Source organism: Echeneis naucrates, chromosome 23 (assembly GCF_900963305.1).
Source record: "Echeneis naucrates chromosome 23, fEcheNa1.1, whole genome shotgun sequence".
Classification (NCBI taxonomy): domain Eukaryota; kingdom Metazoa; phylum Chordata; class Actinopteri; order Carangiformes; family Echeneidae; genus Echeneis; species Echeneis naucrates.
Genome location: NC_042533.1, coordinates 2293146 through 2321072, shown reverse-complemented (window position 1 = coordinate 2321072; position 27927 = coordinate 2293146). Strand labels below are relative to the sequence as shown.

The 27927-nt window shown below is 40.9% G+C and overlaps 2 protein-coding genes across 4 annotated transcripts; one reads left to right on the top strand and one right to left on the bottom strand.

Moving 5' to 3' along the window:
- Nucleotides 1–177: 177 nt before the first annotated feature.
- On the bottom strand, nucleotides 178–9766 carry gnsa (glucosamine (N-acetyl)-6-sulfatase a). The gene is made up of 14 exons (XM_029495326.1): nucleotides 8737–9766; nucleotides 7852–7911; nucleotides 7533–7739; nucleotides 7076–7141; nucleotides 5819–5917; nucleotides 5550–5717; nucleotides 5392–5474; nucleotides 4934–5052; nucleotides 4699–4802; nucleotides 4462–4563; nucleotides 4136–4246; nucleotides 3944–4054; nucleotides 3539–3699; nucleotides 178–3138 (listed from the first exon to the last, which is right to left on the bottom strand). The coding sequence occupies exons 1-14, from the start codon at nucleotides 8887–8889 to the stop codon at nucleotides 3063–3065; spliced, it is 1620 nt and encodes a 539-aa protein (XP_029351186.1). The 5' UTR covers nucleotides 8890–9766; the 3' UTR covers nucleotides 178–3062.
- A 385-nt stretch (nucleotides 9767–10151) lies between these two features.
- tbc1d30 (TBC1 domain family, member 30) lies at nucleotides 10152–27272 on the top strand. 3 transcript variants are annotated; one of them, XM_029495610.1, is made up of 15 exons: nucleotides 10152–10803; nucleotides 12537–12701; nucleotides 16824–16885; nucleotides 17108–17173; nucleotides 17864–17989; nucleotides 18668–18853; nucleotides 18978–19047; nucleotides 19642–19740; nucleotides 19821–19989; nucleotides 20199–20304; nucleotides 20424–20530; nucleotides 20893–21032; nucleotides 22009–22245; nucleotides 22642–22728; nucleotides 24415–27271. In XM_029495610.1, the coding sequence occupies exons 1-15, from the start codon at nucleotides 10350–10352 to the stop codon at nucleotides 25587–25589; spliced, it is 3249 nt and encodes a 1082-aa protein (XP_029351470.1). In that variant the 5' UTR covers nucleotides 10152–10349; the 3' UTR covers nucleotides 25590–27271. The 3 variants fall into 3 exon arrangements, with proteins under 3 accessions (XP_029351470.1, XP_029351471.1, XP_029351472.1); XM_029495611.1 differs by lacking the exon at nucleotides 22642–22728; XM_029495612.1 differs by lacking the exons at nucleotides 10152–10803; nucleotides 12537–12701 and adding an exon at nucleotides 14726–15039 and having other exon boundaries at nucleotides 24415–27272.
- The last annotated feature ends 655 nt before the right edge of the window (nucleotides 27273–27927 follow it).

Sequence of the window (27927 nt, the reverse complement as noted above, 5' to 3'; positions counted from 1 at the left end):
GTAATTTTTTAATAAAAATGTTAAAAATTAAAAGAAATCTAAAGGGGGAAATTCATAGAAAGATATTTGGATAACTCCCCATGACCCAGAAACAGATGAGCGGTAGAAGATAAAAATTAAAAAGTTAATTGACAGATATTTGACTGTAGAAAGCAGATAATTTAACAAAGTCTCTTCTGTGATTTGACAATTTCTTTATTTGAACAAAAACAAGCCAAAAATACATTATCATCATCAAAAACTATTCTGAAAAATAAATCTTAAAAGGTGCCAAAACAACAGAACAGTTCTGACAGATTGGAAAGTGCATCAGTGAAAAAAGTGTGTGTGTGTGTGTGTGTGTACGTGTGTACTTAAATCTCAGTGTTTGCACATTAAAAGCTTTTAATGGAGAACAAACTACAGAGGAAGAGCTGAACGAACATTATTATCCAAGCATTACAACAGCAGCAGTGGAACGGGTGAAAATGGCTGATTCACACCTAACAGTTCGTTTTGCTTAATTCACAATTTTAAAAAAAGAATCACCACACACAAAAAGAATTCAGTCGTTTAGAATGACGTCACAGACGAAGCTCGACAGACTTTCTGAACGTCAGCCTGCTGGAAATGTTTAAAATTTTAATCTTTGGTAGGACGTTAAAATATTTGATCGCCTTTTTAAGAAGTTTAATGTCGTCACAGAATATTGGCTTGAAAGGAAAGATTCAAAACATGGGGTGGTTTTTTAGAAACACCAAAAGAGTTCTCAAAGTTTGAAGGAGGAAACAAGTGATTTTACTTTTTACATGTTCACTGCTCAAATTAAATCCTTTTAAGTTCTCACACCCAAAATAAGAAATTCAGAATTAATCTTAGAAACACAAATTTTACTCAAAATGAGATAAAAGAAAATAACAAAACTAATATTTTTAATTATGCTCTCTGTGTCCTGAGCCAATGTAGAGTTTTGTTTTTTTTTTTTTTTTATTAAATGGACTTCATGAAATGCTGGAAAACGTGCAATGTTCAGTGGTTTAAATGAATGTTGTAAGAGACTTAAAGCTTCACAGTGATTAAAGAAAATACTGAGGAGACGACCACAACTGGAATAAAAGACGCCTGATTACGTCATTTAAATGTCATGAATGAACAGAGAAGCATGAACGTTTCTCATAGTTTAGAAAAATGCACAGAAAATATTGCTATTATTAATATACCATGTTTTTATGATTGTTGACTGAATATCTTTGGGATTTGGACTGTTGGTTGGACAAAATAGGAAATAAATTTTATTTGAACAATTCAACTAATCGCATGAAATAGTTTTTCTACTTTTTAGTATCAACATTGTATTTGTGAGGAGAGAAAACGTTCTGTTTATTTTTTATCCTGACGTAACTGGATAAATTATCTCAATAAATAACAATCGATTACAGATTTAACACTAACATCATTTTGGGCCACATTTTACAATTTAAAGAAGAAATTGGAAATTAAAACAGGAAAACTACTTAATAATATAAATATTTAGATGGAGAATGATTGTTTTTATCTGAGTTAGTAATGAAATTTAAGCGGGATGGAGATTAATTTACGCCAACTGATGATTCTTAAATCACTTCCTGACTAGTTTTAGATTTTGACGGGTCTTTTTTTTCCCCCACTGAAGATAAAAGATCACATGATTTGATGCTCTGACCAAATTATGTGATCTAATTTCATCACTGCAGGTTTGTTGTCGTTTACTCAGTGATGTCCTGCTCTGTGTCGAACTATTCCGGCGTTTCTAGTGCAGTTTTAATATGAAGGATTCGGGCCTCGGTCTCCGGCTCTCTTTCTAGGCACTCGTTGTGTTTTCTGTTGGACTTCCTGTTTATAATGTTTGATTTTTCTGCAGGAGGCGCACTTTACTTTCATCACACTACTGTTTGAAATGATAAATATTTGGTCCCATTCACATCTATTGAATTCTGCACAACAGATGAATTTAAGCCGGAGTTTATCTGAATCCTCCAGCTGCAGGTCAGAATTGGCAAAAAATGCTGTTCTGCGTTTGTAAACTTACTACTTTAGTTTTACTTCCATCAAGTTACGAACTAGTTTTTCGTTGGTAACATCACTTCACTGCATTCAGTTGGTTCTAGTCAGCTTGTCACGTTACTCCAGATGTTTTTTACCATTTTAAATTCAGTTATATTCATAATCACAGAAATATAGAAGTCATGAGTGCTCATTTGCCAACATTACATGAAAAGCAGTCTTTAGAATTTATGCCATAAATTCTTCAGTTTTCTGGAATGTGAAAACTGACAAATTGACAAGGACCATCTGAATGCAACAGAAATCAACCAGCAAATGATTTTTTTTTTTTTTATTTTTTTTTTTTAAACGTCCTACATTTTCTGGAAAATTATCCTCATAAATTCTGAGAAATTAGCTGGTGAACTCAAATGTGTCTTATAAAAAGTCTTGTGTTGATTTTTTTTGGGGGGGTAAAGAGTTACTTATTTTTATATCTTCGTATCTTTAATAGCTGCTTCATAGATTTTGTGGTGCCATAAATCACAGATGAATAATATTAACTGATATTTATGCTGAACATTGATCGACCTTTAAAGCCTGATAATATTTTTTCTGACTCATTAGTTTGACCTGAAAATATCATTTCATTTCATTACTTTGATTGTGTATCAACTTTCTCTCTTTCCTACTACATAATTTTCTTTGCTTTTTCTCCGTTTCCCTTATAATTGCGATTTTTTTATTTGTACTTCTTTTGGAAACACCAATTTAATTCACAGCTAATTCTTTTTAGGGATTGATGAGGAAAGTTTCCAGGAACTTTGCAGAAAAATAAATATTAGAAGAGAGCAACAGACAATTTTTTAAGATCTGTAAATCCATCTGTTAGGACATTTCATTTGTTTTTTTGCTGCTACAAACTTGGGTGACAAACTCAATAAACAGGAGCCCAAATGGAAATCTTTAAAAAGGCGGGACCTTCATTTTCCCCTAATAAAGAGCCCACCTGATCCCTTCTCCATCCGTCTGTAGAAGCGACTGGCACAGGTAAGATGCTTTTATTTCATCGTCTGTCTGAGTCTGTTGAACCTCCAGCTGCGGCCGGTGAACATCTGTCGGGGGTCAAATTTATACCTGAGAAAACACGGACAGATTCATCAGTGCTTCTGTTTACATTTCAGAAGAACCAATTTTGAAAGTGGCTTTAATTTCCCCTTGTGACAAAATATTTTCAGCTGCAGTTCACAGGAGGTCAACATGTCTACCTATGATTCAAAATAAACACAGAACTATGTTGCTGGTAATTTATTTGGATCTTAATGAAGATTTTATTTCCAAATTGATTTGAGGTCTTCTGTAACAAAAGCATGAAGCTTTTCCCTGAAAATTATTCTAAAAATTGATTAATTGGTCAGTTTAATTTTAAAAAGTATTCGGCATACTATTATAGCTGCTGTTGGACATTTACATTTGATGACTCTTATTATAAATAATAAATTTTTTTAGGTGTAGTTTATAGACAGCAGTCACAGACCTTGGATCGTACACGCCGGGTGTCCGACACGACTGGCCCGAGCAGGACTGCAGCATCATCAGCCGGTGGTTCATCTTCTCCAGGAAGTCCTGGCCGATGGAGTCTGCGATGTTCGTCAGCTGGTAGGGGTCAGCGGTCATGTTGTAGACTTCTACAAACACCTACAGAGGACACACACAACACGTTTTTGGAGATTTTTTTTAAAACTACTGGAGAGAATTATCACATGGATGCTGCTTGATAGATTTACGGGGAATATTATATAAGAAACACCAAAAAGATGATGCCACATTAATCCAACTATCTTCTCTCCTCTGGATGTACAAACTTATGTTGTTTTGCTTGGAACTAAATACAATAATCAGATTTTTTTAAAGATATAATTTAATATTTAATTTAATATACCTGGTTGTCGTCGAACTCGCAGTACTGCAGGTTGGCCGAGGCAGCGACAGTTCGAACACAGGCGTAAGTGTTGTTGTAGGAGTCCTCGCACACGCAGTCTGGGAAACACTCCTAAAGGGAGAGGACAGAGGAGTTTGTCTTTCTCTTTTCCTACAGATAATCCTTCGGTTTCATCCCTGCTTCCCTGCGTACCGACACTCCAGGTCCCAGCAGAGGACAGGCGGGGTCGGACACGTTGTTTCCCTCTCCTTCATACTCCACCAGGATGTCTGTTCTCCAGCTGCTGCTGTTCATCTTCCCCTCCTGGTGAGAACACACTGATTTGCACATATTGCGTAGTATTTACAATAGTAAATAATTTCTATCTTTAAAATTCTTGCTTGCAAGACTTAATGTTTCATCCAGTCTAAAGACGCTGGATGTTCCTCCATTTCTGATTTCAGTTTTGTTGCTGGTTCCTCTGGGTCAGTTTTTCCATCTGTAACTTTAGTGTCAACACATTAATGTCGTGGTCTCACCATAACTGGCAGGAAAGACGTGCCGTCCATCTGCGTCTTGTTGACGTTGTAGCCGGCGATGTCCAGGATGGTTGGACCGAGGTCAACATTCGCCACCAGCATCTGACACACACACGATGAGGTCAACAGACAGGAGGTGAATTGGTAGAAAGAGAGACGGGGGAGTTAAACACAGCAAAGAGCTGGATTAATCCCAATAAATTCAGTGAAATTATATTTTGTTGCGTGTGTTTGTACCTGGCTGGTCTGGTTGGGTTTGATGTTCGGTCCTCGGACCATAAGAGGGACCCTGATGTCAAACTCGTAGAGCTGCCTCTTATCCATCGGAAGAGAGAACTGACCTGAAAGAAAACAGAGCAAACACGTTCTTTATAAGATTTATCTGACAGATTTTTTTTAGTGTCTATTTCTGTTTTCCAAAATTTCTAGGCAGACACTAGAAAACGCTACACAATCATGTTTGTGTACACACCAGTGTGGTAGCCATTGTCAGAGGTGAAGAAGATGTAGGTGTTGTCCAGTTCACCTCTGACCTCCAGCGTCTTCACTATCTTCTCCACCAGGTCGTCCACTGACAGCAGAGTTCTCCACCTGCAGGTTGAGATGAGTGAGAAACCTTTCTAAGGTGAAACTAAAAGTTGGGTGGGAGCCTCTTATTTTATCTCTGCTGTTAAAGCTCTGTGCTTCAATTAAGACCAAAGGAAAAAGGGAAACTTAACATCATTTTACCTGAGCAAATGATTAATGCGATAATCTTTCGTTATTTAAAAGTTTATGGCAGCCAGGCAAAAAAAGCTTTTGCCTGGCTGCCATAAACAAAAAAAATGTTTAAAGGTGAAAGAAAAATAAGTAACACTCCGGACTAGAATAAAGATATAGAAGGAGAAAGGAGAAGGATGACAGAGGAGGTGAAGATGTGAAGAGACTGACCGTTTCCTGAAGGCGTCATCCAGAAACTGGACAGACGAGTTGGACATCGGAGTCTTCGCCTGTCTGATCAACCAGTGTTTGTCCTGAGGAGACAAACAGTCAAAAAGCTAAAGACCGAGAGGGGACATTTTAAAAGCAGATAATGACACAAGTCCCACCTTCCCGTGGACATTGAAGTTGGGGTCCCTGGGGGCCTTGGTGGCGTTGAAGCTGTTCTGGTACTGGGGGGCCGCGGTCCACGGCGAGTGGGGCGCCGGCGTTGAGACCATCATGAAGAACGGCTGGAAGCTGGATTTATACTGGAGGAAGTCCAGAGACATGTTGGCCTGAGAGAGAAGGGAGGTTCAACACGATATTTAGAAGATATAATTATACATTAGATCTAGAAAATGAAATGGACGCACACGCTCTTTGTAAAGCGCCTCACCAGCACGTCGGTGAGATAATCTTTGCTGTAGTCTGCTCCGTGTTTCTGAGCCTTCCCGTTCACTGACAGGGTGTAATTGTAGTATTTAGAGTTTTTCTCCTGGAAAATAAAAACCATAATGATGTGACTTTTGTTGACTTTTGCTTAAAACCCTCTTTCCTTCACATCTGGAGATGACAATACCAGAATATGAAATCAACAGCAGCAACTTTAAGATTTATTTTAGTATTCAATCAGTAGGACAACAAATTTAACATTTGGTCTTAAGTTTGAGAAAATCGGACCTTCATTTCTCCGAAAAAGTTTAGATTTATTTCAACCTTATTATGGAAATCTGGGCTAAATTAGATCAGGTCATTTCAACCACTTTCTCTTCAAACTACGATCATCATGATTTTGTCCAAACTAAATGAAATCAAACGCCCTAAATTTGGTGTAATCAAAACAGGCTACAGAATCACTGGACAAAAAACAGTCTGAGAATGTTTCATGCCAGTCATGTTTCTACTGCAGACACGGTCATGAAATTTTTCCCACACACAAACAGGACACTGTTTGATTTTCTGAGCACAGATCGCAAGCCTTGCAAATTTCAAATTGACACATGTCACATGAACTGACACATGATCCACGATAAGCTCTAAAATCTTTGCTTCACGGCAGCAGTTGGACACGGTGTCAGCTCCCTCTCAATCTGGTTTGCACAGGCAATATAGAATTTACTGCTTTAACAGCAACTCTGCAGAAACCACGTCTCCTCTGTGTGATATGAGAAGCTGGAGGCCAGTTTGTGTACGTGTGCTCAGTAAGAACTGATGAAGATAAACTGGTCTGAAGTTGCACTCTGCTCATGACCTCTGTGTAATGACTTCTGTAAACCAGTCACAGACCTATTGGAGGCCAAGAAAATCCAATTTTAGCCTGCTGGTTATTCCTACTCCTGCAGAACATCCAGTAACACAACTTTCATCAAAACATCTGTGTACTACAAAGATAATATGGAAAATAATTAGATTGATCTGAGTAAAGTCCATTAAAAAGGGAAATAAAAGCCCAACAGAGTTGTCTTTGTGTTGTTCACTACTGACTTCTTGTATCAGCACTAACGTGTGTAACAAAGAGAAACGAGCAGAACTGGATCTGATTTAGGAAGGCTTAGTTTTTCTTTTGATGACATGTCCAACACCATCATCCGATGTCAGACAGGAAGGAGGAAATATCTCTAAAGAGGTTAAATATGTGAACTTTGATTCTTACCAGTCCGATCCAGTGGCTCCAGCCTGGAGGAACGTGCTCCACACCACCAGCCTCCGAGTGCCCATACTGAAACACACAAACAGTCAAATATGGGAGGTTTAACAACATAGTTAACATTTTTTGTCCAAGACTGTTTTGTGTTCCCACCATGCAGAGTTACAACAGTCTGTTCATCATTTCCCATACTGCACTTTGAGACAACAGTGTAATCCTGAAAACACTGATAAGCACATTTCAGAGCTGCTTAAATTAACAACAGAAAGTCAATTTGCTTTGTTCTGCAAGTATCAAATGTAAACAACTAAATGCCCCGTTTTGATTAAATAAAAATGAAGGAGACCAAAAGGGACCAATTAGGTAAGGACCTCGGACTTCATTAGGAAAACGCAAACTGACACACTATTCAGCTCATTTGAGGATTCCTCTGACAGAAATAACATGGTCTGTTGTCCTTCACCTGGTTGAGGTACTTCCCAGCGAAGAAGGTCTGGTAGCCTGCATGGGCCCTCAGTAAGGCAGGAAAGGCGTTGGCCTCCTCGCTCTTCTGCCAGGCTTTGCTGCTGCAGTTTCCCTCTAAGGTGTTGTTGATGACGTGGTGGTTGTGCGGGTATTTCCCCGTCAGGATACTGGCTCGACTGGGGCAGCACAGCGGACTGGCAACAAACTGATAGAGGAGGAAATAAGAAGGGGCGCAGAAAATGGGTCAGATTTAAAATGCTTTTTTTTTTTTTTTAAAGATTGAATTATGCTGCCTCAGCATGAGTCATGATACTTACTGCATTTGTGAATGATATCCCTTCTTCTCCAATTAGTTTTTTTGCCTTGTTAAGTGGACTCTGGAAGAAAAATATTTGCTGTGATGAGACAAATGTGGTGCAAACAATTAAACATTAACTGAAAGTTCAGTCCATGTAAAACTGTGCAATGAGCTCTTATTTTCCTTACAGCCACCAAAAAAAAAAAAAAAAAAAACCAATTCAGTGACTAGGCACCTTTTTTCCTGTGTCACTGCCTCAATGACTAAGCTTATTTGTTTTCATCCTGCATCAACGGCCAACACTATCCCATCTCATTTATTTAAAGGAATTAAAAAGGAGTATTTATCATACACAGATTACATTATAAATCTGGAATGGATATTACTTCCACTTTACAGTGATATATAATGAATGGATATTTGCTTTATTTATATATATATATATATATATATATATATATATATATATATATAATTATATAATATTATATTATAATATTATTTATATATAATTTTAATATCTTAATATCTTGGCAAATCGGAATTTAGTTCTTTTAGGCCAGACTTATTTGAGATCTTTGCCGGTTGATGTCTGAGTGTTTGAAATCTGTCAGACCTGCATGATGATGAAGTCTTAAATTTGGGCTTGTGTGTGTGCGTGTGCGTGTGCGTGTGCTCGGCCTAGGGGAGCAGACTGGAGCCGATTCGGCTGCTGACACTGTGAGATGCCGAAATGATGTTTCCAACAAGGAATGTGAGCCGTCAGCTCGATCGGACTGGACTAAATGTCAAATTAATCTCACAGGTGGAAGCACGCGGTCATTAGCCTAAAACAGGGCGATAATAATAATAATAATTATTATTATTTTTTTTTAAAAAGGTGGTAAATGAATAAATAACTGACCAGCCCCCCGATAACGATGTCCAGGTCGTCGGTGAGGATCAGGACGATGTTCGGTCTCTGGGCTGATTTGGCGGAGACCCCGCTGCTCCACAAAGTGACGCAGATTAGGAGAAAACTCAGCAATGTCGGCGGACAAAAGCGATTAGAGGCCATTTTTTTTAGAAGAGTCCGTCTGTTTCTCCTCCGTCAGCTCGGGCTGAGATGATGTTTCTGACAGGGAAGCTCCGGAGGAGAGAAAAGAAAAAAAACAAAACAACCGAGAACAGACTGCGACCTGTTTCTGTTTCTGAGACAACGCTTCCTTATACTCCTGGTCACGTGACGCTCCGGTACGGAAGCCGGCGTCAGCTGATCTGAAAAGCGGAATTTTCTCGAGGAAGATGCTGCCTGCGTTTATAATAAATAGATACAAATAATATTCAAAATCTTAAATTTAGACAAATTTTTGACGTGGAATACTTTTAAAGAGCAAATATATTAATCAGAAGCGAGTTGATTAGTTTAAAAGTTAAATCTGACGAATCGGGCTGTTGTTATAAAATGTGATGTTTTCGCCAAGGATTGTATAATATTTATTTCATAAATCAAATAAAGTTGCCAGATTGATGTTAGGGCTACATTGTGGCTTACAAACAGCGCATTTTGGCACAGATGTGATATGTAATTTAGAAATAATGACTGTATGCCTGTATATTTTTTTAATTTTTATGGAAGGGAACAAACTGCATAGGAAACTGGGAAAGTTTATATTCTTATTCTTATTCTTATAATTCTTAGATGACTCACTCAAAAGCCACCGTACTGTCAAACACTTAGGGGATTTTTTTAGGCCAATACTAATGTTGAACCCAATTTGTCTAACTATAGGCTGAACACACAAATATTAGCATTGTGAATTATTAGTGTACTTTGTTTGCTTAGAGGTACAGTTTATGATTCTAGCATGCGCTAAAGCAATATTGTCACAAGCAATTTAAACCTATTCAGTCACAATATGAGGTCCCATAATATCAGCTTCTACTTTCCTTCAGTTAAGATTTTAAAAAGTAAAAAAGCAAATACTGAACCACATTGACAATAAAATAAAATCATGTCTCCCGGCGTAATATTTCCAAACAAAGGTTTAGTTTTAACAGGATAGTTATTCATTTTGTTAAAAAAAAAAAAAAGAAGCAATACAATACAGTTAATATATAAAAAACTTTGTTGGCACATGAGAAAGTTAATTATTTTATATTTTCTACTTAAATGAAATACTGACTGTCGCCTAGCGACCGCCCAGGTGAAAGCGGATTGGTCGAGCTGTTTTTTGGCTCCTTCCTGATTGGTCGACGTGGCGGGGCTCGAGGCACCTGCTCGCACCTGTTGGTGAGAAATGGAGCGGAGTGGGCTGGTCCACTTTCCCATCCTGGAGGGGGGGCGGGAAAACCGAGTCCGGAACAGAAGGAGGCAGTCCGACGGGTTTCTACCTTTTCTGGGGAGGAATGGAGTCTTCCAGGAACTTCTCCGGAAAAGTTTAAACTCCGAAAAACTCTGTTTGAAAAAAAAAGAAGAAGAAGAAATAATATGATGAAAGTGTCCGAAGAGAAGCGGACCGTTAATTAACAAATAAAATGGCGTCGGAGTTCGTGTTAAACGGGAGTGAACTTTTGGAAGTTGACATATGTGACGGCGGCGTTTCCGTCCACTCCGCCGCCTGCCTCCAGGACGACTTCTCCGGCTTTCACCGGTGGACCAGCCCGGCCGAGTCACCGAATGGCACTTCACCGTCGCCCCAGCCGCCGCAGCAGCCGTTGTCTCCGTCTCCGGTCCCCGGCGACAGCGACTCCGACTGCCGGGGTGATGGGCTGAAGGCGCCCCGGACCTCCATCGTGGACTGCCTGCTGGTGGAGCTGTATGAGACATACAGCGGAGGCAGCAGGAGGAACGCGGACAGCTGGGACAGCTCCACCGAGGCGTCCGGGTCCGACGCCTTCCTGGGCCGCAGTAACTCCGGCTCCGGCTTCCTGCAGGAGCTCCAGGAGAAGCACACCAGGCGGCATCAGATGAACTACCTGGCCCAGAAAGGTGAAGGATAGCTGGATTAGCTGCAGCAGGGTCGCTTTTTCATTCATGCATTAAGTTTATGTTTTTGCCCCAAGATGTTATAAAACCTGTACGGTGTGCACATTTCTAAGATAATTTGGCACTGCTAAGCTGCAAGTGGCCCAATATCTATACTGAAAACTTTAGTGTGACATTGAAAGTGCAGATTTTCCAGTGCAAAACAAACAAAACAACATTTACAAAGTATAGAAAACAGAAGCTAAATATGCACAACAAAAAAGAAAAACAGTCGCACAAAAAGACACACAGACATATGTAGCACATGTCCCACAATGTCAGCTTGTATTGGACTCATGCATGAGCTATATGGAGGTATTCTAGTCCTGTGTGTTCATTGCACGACATAAAGGATCACTTTGTGTAACCGAGGATGATCACATCTTTCAAGAATGATGCACTAAGGTAAAGGAAACAGTTTCACACAGTTGTTTTTTTTCCGACTGTGTACAGATGTGTGGACAATCCAGCAGCCAGAGGAACTGAATGAACTAAAGAAATAGCATTATTTATTTATTTTACACATCTACATCTGCAGTGATCAAATAACGAAACGTTTTTAATGTGCATTGGTCATGTCTGGCAGATAACTAATCTTTCAGTGAGGTTGGCTACAGGCTGTTGCTTCTCTAGAAAAAATAATAAACTCACTGTTGCTAGTTTTGTGAAGGAATTTCATTTACCACGACATACGGGGTAGTTTTGCATTGAAGGTATTTCTCAGGTAAGACCTCGAGGGCTTAGGATAGGGTTTGGTTTTAGCATTTTAAACTACTCATGCCCTATATTTCATTCTATAAAAGGTATCTGTAATAATCAGAATGTGAAGGGTTCAATGGGAAGACGGCAGACGGCTCTTTACATACTCACGCACGACAATTAGTGTGTTGACAGCTCATTTTCTAGTGTTTCCCTGGGAGTCTTAAAAGGCATGTTTGCATGATTGTCATGCTGCCATTGTATCCTCTGTTGAAGTGGAATCCTACAGTAAACACAGCCAAGCCGGTAAGTTCACTGTTTGCCCTCCACACATATGAGGCTTGGTCAAGTTAAACAATGTTGAGGGCCAATGCTCAGGAAGAGGAAGGGCTCTGATAACGCCTCATAGAATAAATGACTACTGTCTAATGTGTGCAGTTAATGGTCTGATCTGGTGGAGCTACAAATTTGTTTGATTGGTCAGTAGCATTTTAGTATATTAAGTGAGCTTATGAAGTAAGTTTTCAACCTGTTGTCCCTTATTGTTATTTTAGGTGTTAGCACTTCCTCGGCTTTAATGCTCTACTTGGAATCACCTTCAGATAAAAATCATATAGCTCTTCAGCCAGAAAGGTTAACATGGGAGACTGTTTTGTTAATATGGAGCGACGCTCTGGTTTTGATTTCCTCTTTGCCTGCAGCTTGGAAAAAAGATAAATGACTGTGATATTCTGCTGTTTCTGTGACATGGACACATCACATGTTCGTCCGTATGAAGACACTATGACGTCACTGTATGAAGTGACTTCTTTTTTACAAAGTGTCACCTTTTTAGACAGTCTCTGTTGTGTTTGTGAAATGGGCAACAACTCTACAGATTTTATACACACAATTTCACATTCAACACCCTGCAGGTGCAACCAATATATAATAATTTTTTTCACAGGAAAAAAAAATAGTTCCAAGAGCCGACTAATGCTCTCTGTGTTTCTTTTCAGCCCCCGAGGAGCTGCAGTCCATTATCCAGGAGGTGAGGTACCGTACGGGCCTGCAGTCAGCCAAACTCCTTCGCCAGCTGAGGAGGCGAGACCGACTGTGTCACAAACTACAGAAGAACTACGACATTATCACAGCGTGCCTTCAAGCCGTCTCACAAAAACGAAGTAAGAATATGCAGTTACTGCCTTTCCCTTAATATTAAATAAGACCAGTCTCTGGCAGATGGTATGATTGAGTGTTGTCTGGTGAATGTGCGATGTATTTTCTGTACCTGGTTTCTCTGAGAACAAACAGCAGCATACAGCTCCGGTCTGACCTATTTATATTTTAAAAGAAGCAAAATGGTATCTCAAACAAAGCGTCTGTTTCATCTGATCAAATTTTGTTCCCCCTGAAATCCAATTTTGCACTGAGCTGTTATGTAGTATAGCATGCTATTTAAATCCAAACAAAGAACAGTCAATGATAAATAATATATTCTGAAAATGTTGTAGTTTTGTTTTGAGGTTTTGTTGTTTCGGGTTTTTTTTTTTTTTGGGTTTTTTTAACTCTCATCTAAATCTTCAGTATGATCTTTGCAAACCAACCACAGACTCCATATCCAGAGTCAGCCCTTTCAGAAATTACTGTTTTGAATTTGCGCATCGGACCCAGCGTTCAAGAATTGAATACTTCTTTTCATATCCCAGTTTTTCCTACGCTTCAACTTCAAAGCTTCTCCTTCAATCATTCAATTGTTCTTTTTCTGTCAACATGCTGCAGTTTGGTGGCTCACATGCAGGTAAGGTGTAAAATAATACGTTTTGGTTTTTTTTAATAATTAATAGGTGTTTACAGATGTATTTAAGGCCAGATTGTGCTGTTGTTTCCAGTCCTGGTCCTGTAATCAACTTAAATATGGCACCGTGCCGCCAACGGGGCTGTTGTTGAAAATTATATGGAGTAAACTGTGATTTGCGGATGCTTTAAAACAGTCACCACCCACAGGAAACGTACAAGATGGTCAGTAATAAAATTCAGTCATTGAAGATTTATCGGCCAAGCTTCTGGCAGTGTCAACTTTTATTACTTTCATTGGGTGAGTGATACATAAAATGTCAGTTTTACCATATAATTGCTTCTAATGAGCCAAAATAAATATATAGGCCGACGTTTTTGAGAATCATCAACCAACAAGTGAATTTATTGTGATTCATTATCTGGGTTTTTATTTTTCATTATCATCACTGGGGCTATTTGCTGATATTGATTCAGATCTTTATTCAGACTGGATGTGTTTTCCACTCCGGAAGCTTTTACCATACCTGTGAGACTGAATCATAAATTCACGCGTCATGTGTTCAGCTTTGAAGACGTCATTTGTATTCTTGCTTTCCGCACATTTAATGTTTTCTAAGTTTCAGATCCACACTGGATTTTTCAGCACTAAATGCCTTCAGCCATCTTTCAATCTAATGACCATCAGGAGGCCAAATTAAAAAAAAAAAAGAAAAGTCTCTCGCATTGAAGTCTATGGGGAAATTGACCTATTTTATTAGCTCAGTAACTGCTTTCCTAATAACTTTACTGTCTCAGTTTCTAAATGATGGCCTCATTTAGAGGAAAATAGACCATAAAGGAAGGGATGTAATAGGAGACATGGCTACGCTGTGATTGTTTGTTTTTGGTTTGAAATGTGAACTTATGCTGCTGGACTTGTATTTAGTTTGTATCAGGAAGTCAACATGGGGGATTTTTTTATTTTATTTTAATGAATCAGTAAACATTTAGAGCCTGTTTTTACTCAGCTGCAGGTCTTTGCTCGGTTTAAATGAAATCCTGGACCATATGATTCTTATTTTTATTTTTTTTTAAGCTCCTTTCTGTGCAGGAGGGTTGTTTGCAGGACTCTGCTCACCTCTCAGAGTCACTTTGATTTTTCCATCCGTTAAGTGGGTTAAAGAAACAAAAGTCCTTCCTTCCTCTTTCCTCCCTTCCATTACCTCATCCAGCCGTATCTCCTCCCCACGGGTCTGCCCATCCTACCGCATCCCTCCATCCTTGCACCTCCTCCCGGTGACGCCGAGCCGGAGGAGGATGAGGAGGTGTCCAACAAAAAGCAGCAGGATCTGTTGTTTCCGCCGCTGTTTTTGACGTGACGGATGAAGTGAGCGGTCCGTGGTTTGTTTAGGGACACGGCCGAAACCGGAAGACGTTTAAAGCGTCAGCCTCGTCGATTCTCTTCTCAACATCCCGTCGCGTTTTGGAGAAGCAGCAGCGGGATGGTCTCTCCTTTTTCGGCCGGACCGAGCGGGACAAAGCGATGAGCTGATCGGGTCGATTGAACGGTTCGGTTCCCGATGAGGCAGGAGCGGCTCCCCGCCGCCGGCAGGAGGCCGAGGGCGGGCGTGAAGCAGCGGCAGCAGGGATCGGGAGGGGTCGGCAACATCATCAGCAACGTCCTGAAGAAAAGGAACGGGATATCCAGGAGTGCACCCCGGCTGCTCTGCACCTTAGAGCCAGGTGACCCCCCCCCCCCCCCTCCTCCATCTGCAGAATAATAGTCTGGTGGATTATTTGTGTAAACCTGTGGTCTTATGGCTGTGTGGCCACAGCCTGCAGCCTGCAGCAGCTGCTCTCACAGAAACCCTTGGCTTTTTATTTCCTTTGTGTCTTTTAATTTATTTCTGAAAGCAGACTTTTCTCATTTAGCTAGTGACCCATTTCGTGCTGCAACTTTGTGCCCCTAAAAACTATCAAGGGCTTGACATTAATTTCGACATATTCAGCAACTGCTGATGAATTGTTTAGTGATTTCCCAAGGCTAAAGCAAAGCTCCACTTAAGGTGTCATATGAGCTCGTGTTTGTCAAGCCAGACACAGTAAGATGTTTCTCACTGCTTCACTTCTCCTTTGGTGGATGTAGGTCACTGATGTGCTATCGAGCAAAAAAATCCTGATGTATCTCTGCAGTTACCTGATTCAATGATATGCAGCCCTGCCGGTAGTTAATGAACACTGATTTATGTTGTTTGACACAAGAAGTGGCCTCCAAACAATATGTTTAAACATATTTAGTTACACACCGCTGTAGATAAAGCCAAGCTAAAGAACACAACAACTTTACTTTGGGTAAAGTAACCAATTACAATGTCTCAAATGACTTGTGTTGATTTTTGTTGTGATTTTGTGAAGATGATGGATAAAATCACTTACTCATTAAAGACTTCAATTAAATGAGTTTTAATCTTTAAACTAAGGGATGTGATAACCACCTATCCATATGATCTGTAGGTACAGAGGTCTGTAATGATGACTTGTATTTATTCTTTACAGGATTCTTCGTCTCCTCCTCGTCCATTAAATTGTCCCTCATAGTGTCCCTCAAATTGTCCCTATGCACCGCGCTGGTGCAGCTTGTGTCAATTAAACACGTGTTTTGTGTCAGTGTCGTTGGACTAATGTGTGACAGGGAAGTAGGAGGGTTTTCCGTGTTAATCCTCTCCCAAAGCTCCGAGAGGAAACCGCGGAATAAAGCGGCGATCGTTCACAATGGCGCAGGACACAAAGACCGAGGCGGGCAGTGCAGGTGAAACACCGATTAAGTCTTTTATTTAAGAGGCTTTTTATACTAAAGATGAGAAATACATTCTTCATACTTTATTAATCGGCTTTCCAGTGAGACAAGAGTCCGATTCTCCGGAGACTCGCTCTCCGGAGGAGGAGGAGAAATGGCCGCAGCCGGAGCTGGTTGGCCCGGAGCCGAAGTATGTCAGGACTTTCCCTCTTTAAACTTCAGATCAAAACTTCATTTCGGATCTGGGGGTCTAGCCCGCTGGATCTAAACGTTGTCTAAAGAAGTTTGTGCGTACGTGCAACGAAATTTCACGGGATTTCCAGCCAGGCGAGATTTGAAACGAGATTTCAGCACCATGAGGAAATGGACAGCGACCCCGCACAGCTGCAGCTTTAAATGTCCAAACGACAGATTAAAAAAATCTGCCAGTTCCCTTAATACAGTCAGATAATCCTGAAGATATACCTCTGCTTTATCAGTTTGGTTCACAAATCAAAGAACAGCCACAACTTCGGCTTTTCTGCTGTAGAAGAAATAGTTTCCTGTTTTGTGGAGGTGTGCAGTTGTGAGGAGGACTGAAGGTGTAAAAACTAAACCAAGCTGGTTTAAGTCCAACACTGTTGGATGGATGTGCGTCTTCCAGACAATCTTAAACCAGCTCTCTGACTCCGTCTTCGTCATGTGTAGGTCTTAAGAGTTGGTCGTGTTAACTTTGTCTTTCTGCTTCCAGGAGTTGACACGAGGCTGAAGTTTACCATTGAACCCTCGCTGGGAAAAAATGGGTTCCAGCAGGTGAGCTAAGTCCCATCTTTTCAGCTCCACATGTTCCAGCAGAAATTGATTTGTCAAGACCCAGAGTTATTTCTGCTTTTAGTGATTTGTAGATGCTTTTATACTTCAAACTTGATTAAATTTGTCACTATTGTGTGGTTGCCAGGTTACATATGCACGGCCATTACGGTTGTGTGCTGGTTAATTGGATGTCAGTGAAACTGTGTGTTTTCTTCCCTGCAGTGGTACGACGCCCTCAAAGCAGTGGCTCGGCTTCCTACGGGCATACCAAAGGAATGGAGGAAGCGGGTAAGTACCTTTTTAACAAAGTGAGATGTGTGGCTTTGTCGGTACAATTGTTATTTTGCCTTGTTGGTTGTGTCGTGCTTTGCTGTGTTCAGCAAGCCTCAACATTTAGGAGCCTTGTAATTGTTGCATACTGGGAAAAATGCCTGTGCCAACCCTGAGCCATAACAGTTGGGTTAGAAATATCTTCCATGCTAAATTCCTTTTGTGTCTATACTGTCATGCTAGCCAGGCTTTGCTCCTCTGTTTACTTTTGCTTTGAACCCAGAAGGTATTTAGTAAAAGAAAGTGATGGCTCAGTTGTACTGTTAAAGGAAAAGTACATTTTTCTTTGGTATTGTCAACCCCCAAGCAAGGTTTTACAGTGTGGAGGGACACATAACAATATGCTCTGGCACTTTGTCTACAAAGTTTCATTCATTGCACATCTCAGCTTTATCTCTTGGGATGAGTGAGCAAGAAAATGGAAGCGATTACTTTCATCGTGCCCGAGGAGAAAAACAATGAAATCTTGTCTCTTGCGTGAACTGGAAAAACAAAATGAGTCACAGTGAGCAAAGCGCCGGAGGAACAACTGTGCAATTAAAATATTTGTTCATATAACTCAGTGGAGACGATGAATGTCAGCGCCGTTTCCTTGGTTGCCTTCACTGTCTAAAAGTAAAAGTTTTTTTTTTTGTTGTTGTTGTGCAGGTCTGGCTAACACTAGCAGACCAGTACCTCCGCAGCATCTCCATCGATTGGGAGAAGACCCTTCGTTTCGCCTTTAACGAGCGTAGCAACCCAGACGACGACTCCCTCGGCATCCAGATCGTCAAGGTAACAGTAGCATTTTTGTGTTGGGAGCTGGGGGACGCTGAAAGTGTGCAGTTTGCAGTTTTGTGTGTGTCTTGATACAGCAGTGCAGTGTGGAACCATCAGTGTTCTTATTTAATAGATGTAGCAGTTACTACATAGGCCAAGGCCTTTCACTGCCCCGAAGCTGTAATGTGATCCTCTGCAGGCAGCTTTAGTTTGAAGTGTCTGCCAAGTGAATAAATGTGTCTGTAGCCGCTTTGTGCCACCAAGGTTCAAGAATATGTAGGTTTTATCCAACAAAGATACGAGCTGTTGAGTTTCCATGTGATTTTCATCTTCTGGCAAAATGGACATAAAAAATAGTTTTCAGAATCAGGATCCATCATTGATATTTTCTATTTGGGTTTATTTTAGCAAATATTGACAGTAAAATGATGCAATTGTTAAAAGCAGTGTCCAGTCAGATGTTTGCTAATGGCTGTGCGTCAGAGAGCGGCAGCAGCTGCATCATGGAAACACCGGTGCTCTTTTCTCTTTTTCCTCAGATACTCAGATAATAACTGTTTCCATCAACAGGGCAAAGTCCAGTTGCAGCCTCTTCTGTGTTTGTCTTTTTGTCTCCATCGTAAATGGATTCATCCACTCAGCGCACCAACTTAGAATAAGACAACTCACACTGCACATCCTCCTCATGTTCAGGACTTACACAGGACCGGCTGCAGTTCTTACTGTGGCCAGGAAGGAGAGCAGGACCGGGTGGTGCTGAAGAGGGTGCTTCTGGCGTACGCACGCTGGAATAAAGCTGTCGGTTACTGCCAAGGCTTCAACGTACTGGCTGCTCTCATACTGGAAGTGACCGAGGGCAGCGAGAGCGATGCACTCAAGGTATAAATTGAAGTATATGCTCTATGAAATCCTTGGGTTTAAATTGATTAGACTTTACAGTGGAGTTCCTGGGATGCTCTGCATTACGACCAAACATCAATATGCTGACCTCTTCTGTATCCAGGTGATGATCTATCTCATTGACAAAGTGCTGCCAGAGAGTTATTTCGCCAACAACCTTCGAGCATTGTCAGGTAAACACAATGAAACAACCAGAAGTCTGAACAGGATAAAATGCTACATAAACTCTTCATCCCACAAAAACTACAAGATTTTATTTTGGAGAGGGGAAAAATATGTTTCTACTCTGCTGATACAGTTTCGTATTAGAATACTGTGGATAGTACCCTTTTCTTCCGATGTAGAGCCAAACAGACAATCAGAAAATTAATCTGCAACAGTTGTCAATAATTTTTTCAGGTGAAATGAAGAAAATGTTTTGTTATCAGGTTCTGAAATATAAATATATGCAGTTTTTATTAATTGAAGTAGTTTCATGGAAGACTATCTTTGACGTTTTTTTTAATCACTGACTGATCGCTCAAAAGATCCCTTTAAAATATGTTAACTTGGCCTCTGGGAACCTGATGTGATAAGTATTTTATTTCCATGATATAAAAAAAAAAAAGAAGATAATGAAAGCAATATATTGGTTTTGGGATTATAGACTTTGAAGGTTAATACAGCTCACCAAAGCAGCTCTTTGAAGATTTAACTAAATAATGAATTATCTTCAGTAGCTGGCTGGATGTATGTTTAATCTCTGACCATCTCATCTTTAATGTCAGTGGACATGGCGGTGTTCAGAGACCTGCTGCGTGTGAAGCTTCCCAGACTGTCCCAGCACCTCCACCACCTTCAAAAGACAGCCAACAAAGAAGCTGGAGGTGCAGATCTGTGTGATTGTATAGATGCAGAAGAATTTTGTGCGTTCGTGTCTTTGTAAGCGCAGGTCTCCGTCTTTCAGGCAGTTACGAGCCTCCGCTGACCAACGTCTTCACTATGCAGTGGTTCCTCACCATGTTCGCCACCTGCCTGCCGGCGTCCACCGTGCTGAAGATCTGGGACTCGGTTTTCTTCGAGGGGTCAGAGGTGCTGTTTCGGGTTGCCCTCGCCATCTGGGAGCGACTGGGAGAGTAAGTGGACCGTTGATTGAATTACAGCTGGTGTGTTCGGGATGATCCTGGTGTTTGTTTTTGGGATGTAGTAAATAATCAAGTTTAAATGTGACATCACCATCACATGATGATTCCAAATGAACCGAATCTAATTCTCAGTAATAAAACTGACATTTTATAATGCGTATTCTCGCTATTTCTTTCCATCTGCCCTCTTTCCTATCCAGGAGGATCGAATACTGTCAGACAGCTGATGAGTTTTACTGCACGATGGGTTGTCTCACTCAGGAGATGCTGGAGCACAACCTCATCGATCCTGCAGAACTCATGCAGGTACGGAATGATCCAAACTGCTCAGGCCGTTTTAGATAATCACCTAATAATGTTAAATTCAAATTCATTAATTTTAGACTATTAACATTACATCCCTCTTCTCTCTGTCCATCTCTCAGGAGGTTTACTCCATGGCTGTGTTTCCTTTCCCTCAACTGGCTGAGCTGAGAGAGAAATACACCTACAACATCACTCCGTTCCCTACCTCAGTCAAATCCAATGGAAGGTCTGTTGGATTTTATGAGCATTTTATTAGCCCTTCATCAAAAGAGGCACTATGGATATATACAGTGCTGAAATATATACAGTATCACACTGACTTGATGACAGTAGACGTTTAAATTCATATATTACAGACAGCGTAGTTCACGTTTTTTCATTTTATCTCTTGTTCACTATGGCAGTGAAAGGAATTCTATTTTCCTTCCTGTTTTCCTTCCCATTGTAATTCTTTAAACAGATTTCAAGGCCCTCATCTCTGGACTTCACTTATCACAGCTTTGAAGACTTCTTTAGTGCCCTTTGAAAAACATTTAATATCATTTCATTATTGTCTTGGTTTATTTCTATTTCTGTTCTATCTTCCAGCGGTGGTCTGGGCAGCTGGGAGAGCGATGACGACGCCGACATGGATGACGAAGACTCTGTGGTGACTGCACTCGGATGTCTCGGGCCCCTGGGTGGCCTCCTGGCCCCCGAGCTGCAGAGATACCAGAAACATCTGAAAGGTCAGTGCAGCATGCACAAAAAACGGTACACGGGATTTAAGGCGGTAAACCCTGTGGGGCAACAGCATGAGCAGTCAAGTGGTCTCAGGCAGGTTATTGCTTCAAATCTTCATGGTCTGGCCCCAATTTGACTCCAAGTACAAACCGTCTCTGATCTGTTTCCTCCAGACAAATCCCGGCTTCCTCCTCCTTCAGCAACTCTCACTAACATGGGGAAAAAGGCAAACAGCCTTAGGGATTTAGTTCAAAACATTGGCAAAGATCTGAAACTGTAGTCGTCACACTCCAAAAGGAGATCTCAAAACGACTGAGAGCTCTTCATTTAACCTCATCAGTAAATCTCAGCACAACAGTCTTGACCTGGTTCAAAAAAGGGAGCTTTGCTCATTTGTAATAGCAAATGAACATCAGTGAATCGTCACAGTCGCTCTGAGAGAGCACAAACGGTAAACAAACTGGACTGCCCAAAGGATTCACGATAAATCTGACATTAAGTTTGGTCTTTGCAGCACAAAAGCAGGAAGAGCTGCCGAAAAACGGCACATTTCTTCAGTAAAGCTAAAGACAAAAGCAGTGAATGTCAAATTTATCCCAACAAAAGAACCGATGAAAACAGGAAGGAGTGACTCAGTTTGTTGGAGCGGTCGCTCTCAGAAGTCTTTGAAGTACATGACAACAAAGGCTGGTTGTGTCTGCCTTCAGTCTTCAGCCAGTATTTTCAGATAACAGCAAGAGGCTTATAGTTTTTGAGTATTGAGTGGTCAGATAATCTGGATTAAAGCATCTTTGGGTGAGCAAATTAGTTAGAAAAGGAGCTTTAAAAGACCTGAAAAGACACATTGGATTACGTCTGATTTGTGTGTTTGGCTTTGACCTTAATCTATTCAGTTTATCAAATTCTCAAAGCATCAGAAACAGAAAACAGCAGCCAAGGGGCTTCATATTTTGACTAATTACATTTTTTCCCAACCTCCAGACCAGCGAGCGGAGCAGGGAAACATTGCAGAGCTGAGCCCCGGAGCAGTGGGAGCCGGAGGGGCAGGAGGAGGAGGAGGCGGTGGAGGAGGTGGTGGTGCCAGGGCGGAGCACCAAGCTGCCATCAACAGCATGATGATGGAGAGGATGAGCACTGACATCTGCGCTCTTAAGAAGCAATATGCACGCATCAAGAGGCGGCAGCAGCAACAGGCTATGCAACTGTACATACGCACAGGTGACTTTTTTTATTTGTGTATTATATATATTTCTAAAACTGGCTCAGATCACAGATCTGCTAACAGGCTGAAGCCGTAACGAATGAAAGGGTGACACAAGATTGATCTATAATTTTTTTTAATGTGGTATTTGATCCCTGAAATCAAACATCACGTTGACTAAATGTCAGTTTTTACTGAATACATAAACAATATGCATTAAAGTCAGTGCAGTATAAACCGTTGTTGTTTTATTGTTCAAACTTGGTATCTGTTTGAAAGTTACTGTGGTAACAGAAAAGGCTTTACAGTGGCGGTATTTGTCCAACACCAACATTTCTATGAGGAGAACAGAGTAAATAGACAAGAGAGAGCTGTTGGATGATGACAATGACGATGATGATAAATGATTGTAGGACCTGGACCTGAAGTGACCCCAAGTCCAGGAGTTCTTCAGAATACTCTCAGCAAACCTAGCGACAGTAGAGACCAACACACAGACGGTACTGGTGCTGAACCCTCCTAGACTGGGTGTTCCGGGGCTGATTTATTGCTGTTTCAGAATCAATGGGCTGATTTCAGGGGATCTGCTTATGTTTTGTTTTGGATTTTTTTGTCTTACCAGTCAAACTATGCAGCCTCACAGTTGAAATTTAAATTGTTAGGAATAAAACCCAAAACTTTTTTTTTATATGCTGATCTGAACCATCGAGAGCGTTCCCTTGATCTTCTCTGTCAGGTGGGAGGGGAATAAAAAAACAAAACATTGGAAATCTGATGAAGGATCCACTGACTCCAAAACAGTGAATCTTTTCCAGGTTGTGTAACTGTCAACACAATCAGGTTATGGTTGTACTGGGTTAAAAATATGTCATGCTCTCAAAATGCTGCAGGCTGGATACGTGTTCAGTTTTATCAAAGATACTGCAGTGTTGAGAAAACAAATTCAGAGCATAAAAATGGTTAGTCACGCTCGTTTTCTCTGAGAGTCTGCAGACGAGAGGAGCTGCTGCCTCTGACTGACGTTTTGGGAGCATTTAATTTTATTTAGTTTATAAAATAAGAAATGTTTCTTTGGTTGGTTCGAGGGATTCTGTTGCTGCCAGCTGGTGATGGGTTTGTTGCGTTTGCAGTAGATAAATACTAAACCAGCTTATTCTAAACATTTTATTTGGAGACATCTGTTACTATTGTGGATAAATTTTTATTTTGGAATTCGAATTTTTAAATAGAAACTGGTCCATCTTTAATGGGAGCAGATGCCAGAAAAAACAAAATGACAGTGGAAAAGCATTGCACTTGTTTTGACTCGTACTTAAATGCTAAAATCACATGATTTAGTCTGTTACAGATAACGTATCTTCAGCAGTGACTGGTGTCTCCGGTTTAACTTGATTTTTTTTTTTTTATGTCCTATTATGTCCCAAACGGGTCAAGTTTCTCCAGCTGCTTGGTGGAAGTTTTCTCTGAACTCCTTCCTGTTTATTAACCTTCATTAACAAACACTAACTCTGCCCTCCATAAACATACTAACTTGTGATTTTAGGCTTGTGTAACAGCTTTACACTGAGATCTGATGTTATTCCCCTTGAAAACACAAACTCATCTCTTTTTACCAACTAAAATCTGCAATCCGCTTTTATAAAGTCTTGTTTACATTAACATGGTTTACTGACTTTGGGGAAAAAGCCAAAATACTGAACACTACTGTACATATTATATAATGTTCCTTTTTTTTTTAAAAGAAAGGATTATACACTTCACCAATAATCCCAAACTGTCACTGCCGATCAGTAAGAGGACTGATAGAAAAAGCCTTCAGAGGTTAAATCCAAAAGCTTAGGACGCCCTCTAGTGTCAGATGATGCATCTGCAGCATCATTTCTGTCAGTCCGGCTGAAGCAGTAAAGCAATGAAATCAATATCAGTCAGTATAAATGTCCAAAAATGTTCCCTGATCATTTAAGCAAAATACAGCTCTATAGTGAGAAGATGTGTTTAAAGCATCAGTTTGGAGAATGTTTCATATTTATAATAGAAGACAGTCTTATTTTTTCTGCGTGTTCATGACTTCAACACTTTACCTGTAGTAAGTCTGTTCTTGTTGTTTTTTGGTTTTTTGTTTTGTTGTTTGTTTTGTTTTTGTTTTTGTTTTTTTTTGCCCCCTTACTTTTCACCCGTCCTTCCAGACAAGTGCCCAGCCACCCGTGTCCTGGCCTCCCAGCTCAACCCGTCCAGCTCTGTGATCAACCACCTCCTTCTGGGTAGGAAATCGTACAGAAGCCCCCGCAGCTCCACCGGCACATCCACGCTCCCAGGGGGCCGACCCGCTTTTCCGACCCCGAATCAGGGCTCCCCGTCCAGGCATCGCTGTGGCTCGTTGCCGTCCAACAGCTCTGGGTCCCCGGGGAGCTCCGGGTCACCTTGGCGAGCTCACATCCGGGTTCACCGCAGGAATATAGCCAGGGCTCGAGCTCAGCTGGGCTTTGGAGATTCAGAGGAACGGGAAGATGAGGATGAAGAGGAGGATGGAGGATCAGTGAGTCTGGAGGGGGAAAGGGAGAGGAAGATTGAGGAAAACAAAAGAGACGAGGAGGAGCAGAAAGAAGAGAGCAGCCCCTCTGATGCCTCTGCTACCGGCTCTGCATGTGAGGAAGCTCCACCGGAGACGAAGGAAGCAGAGGTTTCACAGGTGGTGGCTCAGGTGGACTCTCTGGATCTAGAGGACAAGGTTTCAAACCCAAAACCACAACCCACACTCCCAGAGTCTAAGCCTGCACCCCAAGTTCCTCTCCTCCCTCCACCGCCGTCCTCAAACCGACACAAAGAGTCCAACTCCTCAGGTTCAGAAAGGAGCACTGCCTCTGAGAGACCATTTCCCTCCATAGCTCTGCCTTCACCTCACCACTCCTCCAGCTCCCCGAGTTCATCCTCCTCCCCGGTCCTGACGTCGGCCTCTCTCGCTCCTTCCTGTTCATCCTCTCCTACGCCGCCGTCCCCCCCAACGCCAAACTCCACACCCCGCCTCCCGCCCTCTTCCTCTGCCAATGGCTTATCTGCGCTGCCTCTTCCTGCCTCTTCTGCATTTTACAAAACTTCCTCCCCCTCCACGCCCTCCCTCTCTTCTCTCACCACATCTCACATCTCCACCTCCCCGTCAACCCCGACGTTCTCTTGCACCCCCTCCACCCCGAAGCACCAAGTCTTCTCCCCGTTCCCTTGCGTAAAGCAGCCCAGGAAATCGGCCACAGCCAGAAACCTCGGCCTCTACGGTCCCACGTCCAGAACGCCCACCGTCCACTTCCCCCAGCTCAGCCGCAACCTCAACCGCAGCAGCGCGGCAAGCACAACAGGGAGTCGATGAAAACCTGCGTGCTCCTGAACTCACGCTGGGGGGAGGAATAAAAAACAAACAAACAATGAAGTAAAAAAAAAGAAAAAAAAATCATCTTAGATTTGCACCATATTGCCTGAAAATAGCCCATTTTGTTATTTAGAAGAGATGAAGTTCTAGAAATGTTAAGTTCACCTGAATTTCACAAGCCATGACAGTCGAACGCGTTTCAAAAGACTGTGCTCTACGGACTCTACACACTGAATTTGTGCAGCACGTTGCTTCTGGATCTCTTTAAGCCCCACTAAGGACCCACTCTGGACAGACATGTTTCCACTGTGGACTCACAAAGACAAAGTATCAACACAATGAAGTACCTTTTTCCTGTGCGATTACACAATAGCCATCCAGTTGTTTCGATGCCAAGTAATTAAAGAAATAACTACACAATAAACAAGGTGTACCTAAGGAATTATGTAAATGTAGAATCATGAAGTGTGTGTGTGTGTGTGTCCTGTCTGTTGAACAAAAGGAATGTAATGTCTGAGTATGGAGGAGATTAATGAATGAGTTTTGTTTTGACCCTCGAAAGGTGAAGTATGTAAATGAAATGAGACGAATCTGAACAGAAGAAAGCGGTTTCATTTATACGGTGAATTTTATTAGGCTGAAGCAGGAAAATGACACATGGAATAAACAGGACTTTAAAAAGGTTCTGATTTCAAGTGTAAACAGCCCGACTGTATTGAAAGCATGCTTATTCGGAAAGTCACCACAAAGCCGCAGCTTGTCACTGGGTTTTTTAATGCAACCCAGTTAGGCAAATACAAATAAATGATTTATAGAATGACGGAAAAATCCCAGTATGGTCAGTCACGTTGTGGCCTCGGGGAACAAAAACAGCCTCTCAGTGGGGGAAAAAAATGCCACAGCTGCAGCAGAATATCCTGCTTGAGGCTTAGATGTAGCCAAGAGGAGGGCTTAAAGTCAGTTTAATATTTCAGACAGCAGACACATGACATTTAGCCTCAATGAATTGTTGCTTTTAAATTTAAGAGTTGATCATAGTTTTTTCTGAAGAAAAAATACAATTTAAACCTGAAGTGAGGAATATTCTTTTCTTTTTTATATATATATATATTATAATCAATAAATTCTGTACCACGAAAATAAATTAAGAGAGAATTGGAAAATGAAATGCCTCATATTTGGCAAATAATATGGCGGTAATCAAAATAGTCCCAACAACAGCAAGAAAATCCTATATTATAGGTACTGATGTTGGTGATGCTGTTTAATTTGATATTGGATTAAAACCAAACCTGAATTAAAGAAAAAAACAATTTAAGCCATTTATCACAACCTTTTTTTTTTCTTTTCTTTTTTTTATCCATATTTGTTTACATTTAAAAATTGGCACCACGTAAAATTTGCCAAAAAAGTATCACTGAATTAACACGAGAGTGAGGAAAAATGTAAAAAATGTGACGTTTCTCAGGCAGATTCTGCAACATCTTTTTGTCTCAAGTGTATTTATGGGATTTTATTTTAAATGGACATTTGTTATCATGAAAGAGAGACAGTCAGTCACGCTACATCTGAAAATGTGTCCATCGTATTTGTGGGTTTAAATTTGACTAGTTTTGTTTTTTGTTTTGCTTTTTTTTTTTACTCTCAGTTGACTGTCCAAATCAATCTTGTTAGCCACTGTAACTGTGTTCAGTATCTTTACAGTTTTCACACATTTTCTATTTATGTAGTTTCCACTGTTTGTGGAAAATGTTGTTTTGTTTTGTTTTGTTTTTTTTTTTTTCTTCTTCTCGAGACAGTTTATCACATTATGATTCATCCAGCTACTCACCAAACCACAGCAAGGCTGTAATGTCATGACACCGATGTGTCTGGATGGAGCCGTGTTAGAGAGAAATTACAGTAATCACTGTTCACCAAATTATCTTTGATTACTAGGAACACATCTGATGTCACACTACACTCCAAATAAAGAAACACTGCAGAGGAGCGGCTCAGTTTCTTTATGTCTGTCTACAATGTACCTTTAGCTGGAAATTTACAGTTTTGAGCAAATCATAATATTACTATGAAAATAACTAATATTTGACATTAACCCTGATAAATAATTTCATGCATGATTGTTCCTACTGCTGTTGAATGTTTACTTTAAAGATTACATTTGAAAATCCTGAATAGCTGGCGAACTTTGAACGCCAATTCTCTCTCATTTGACCGAACACTATAAAATTAGAGAATTTCTCCACTTCTTAGTCATTTTTTGCAAAAGGAAAATATATATTTGAGAGAAATGTCAAATGGAAAAACTGAGTTCTTCTCAGTATCAGCACCTCTGCCT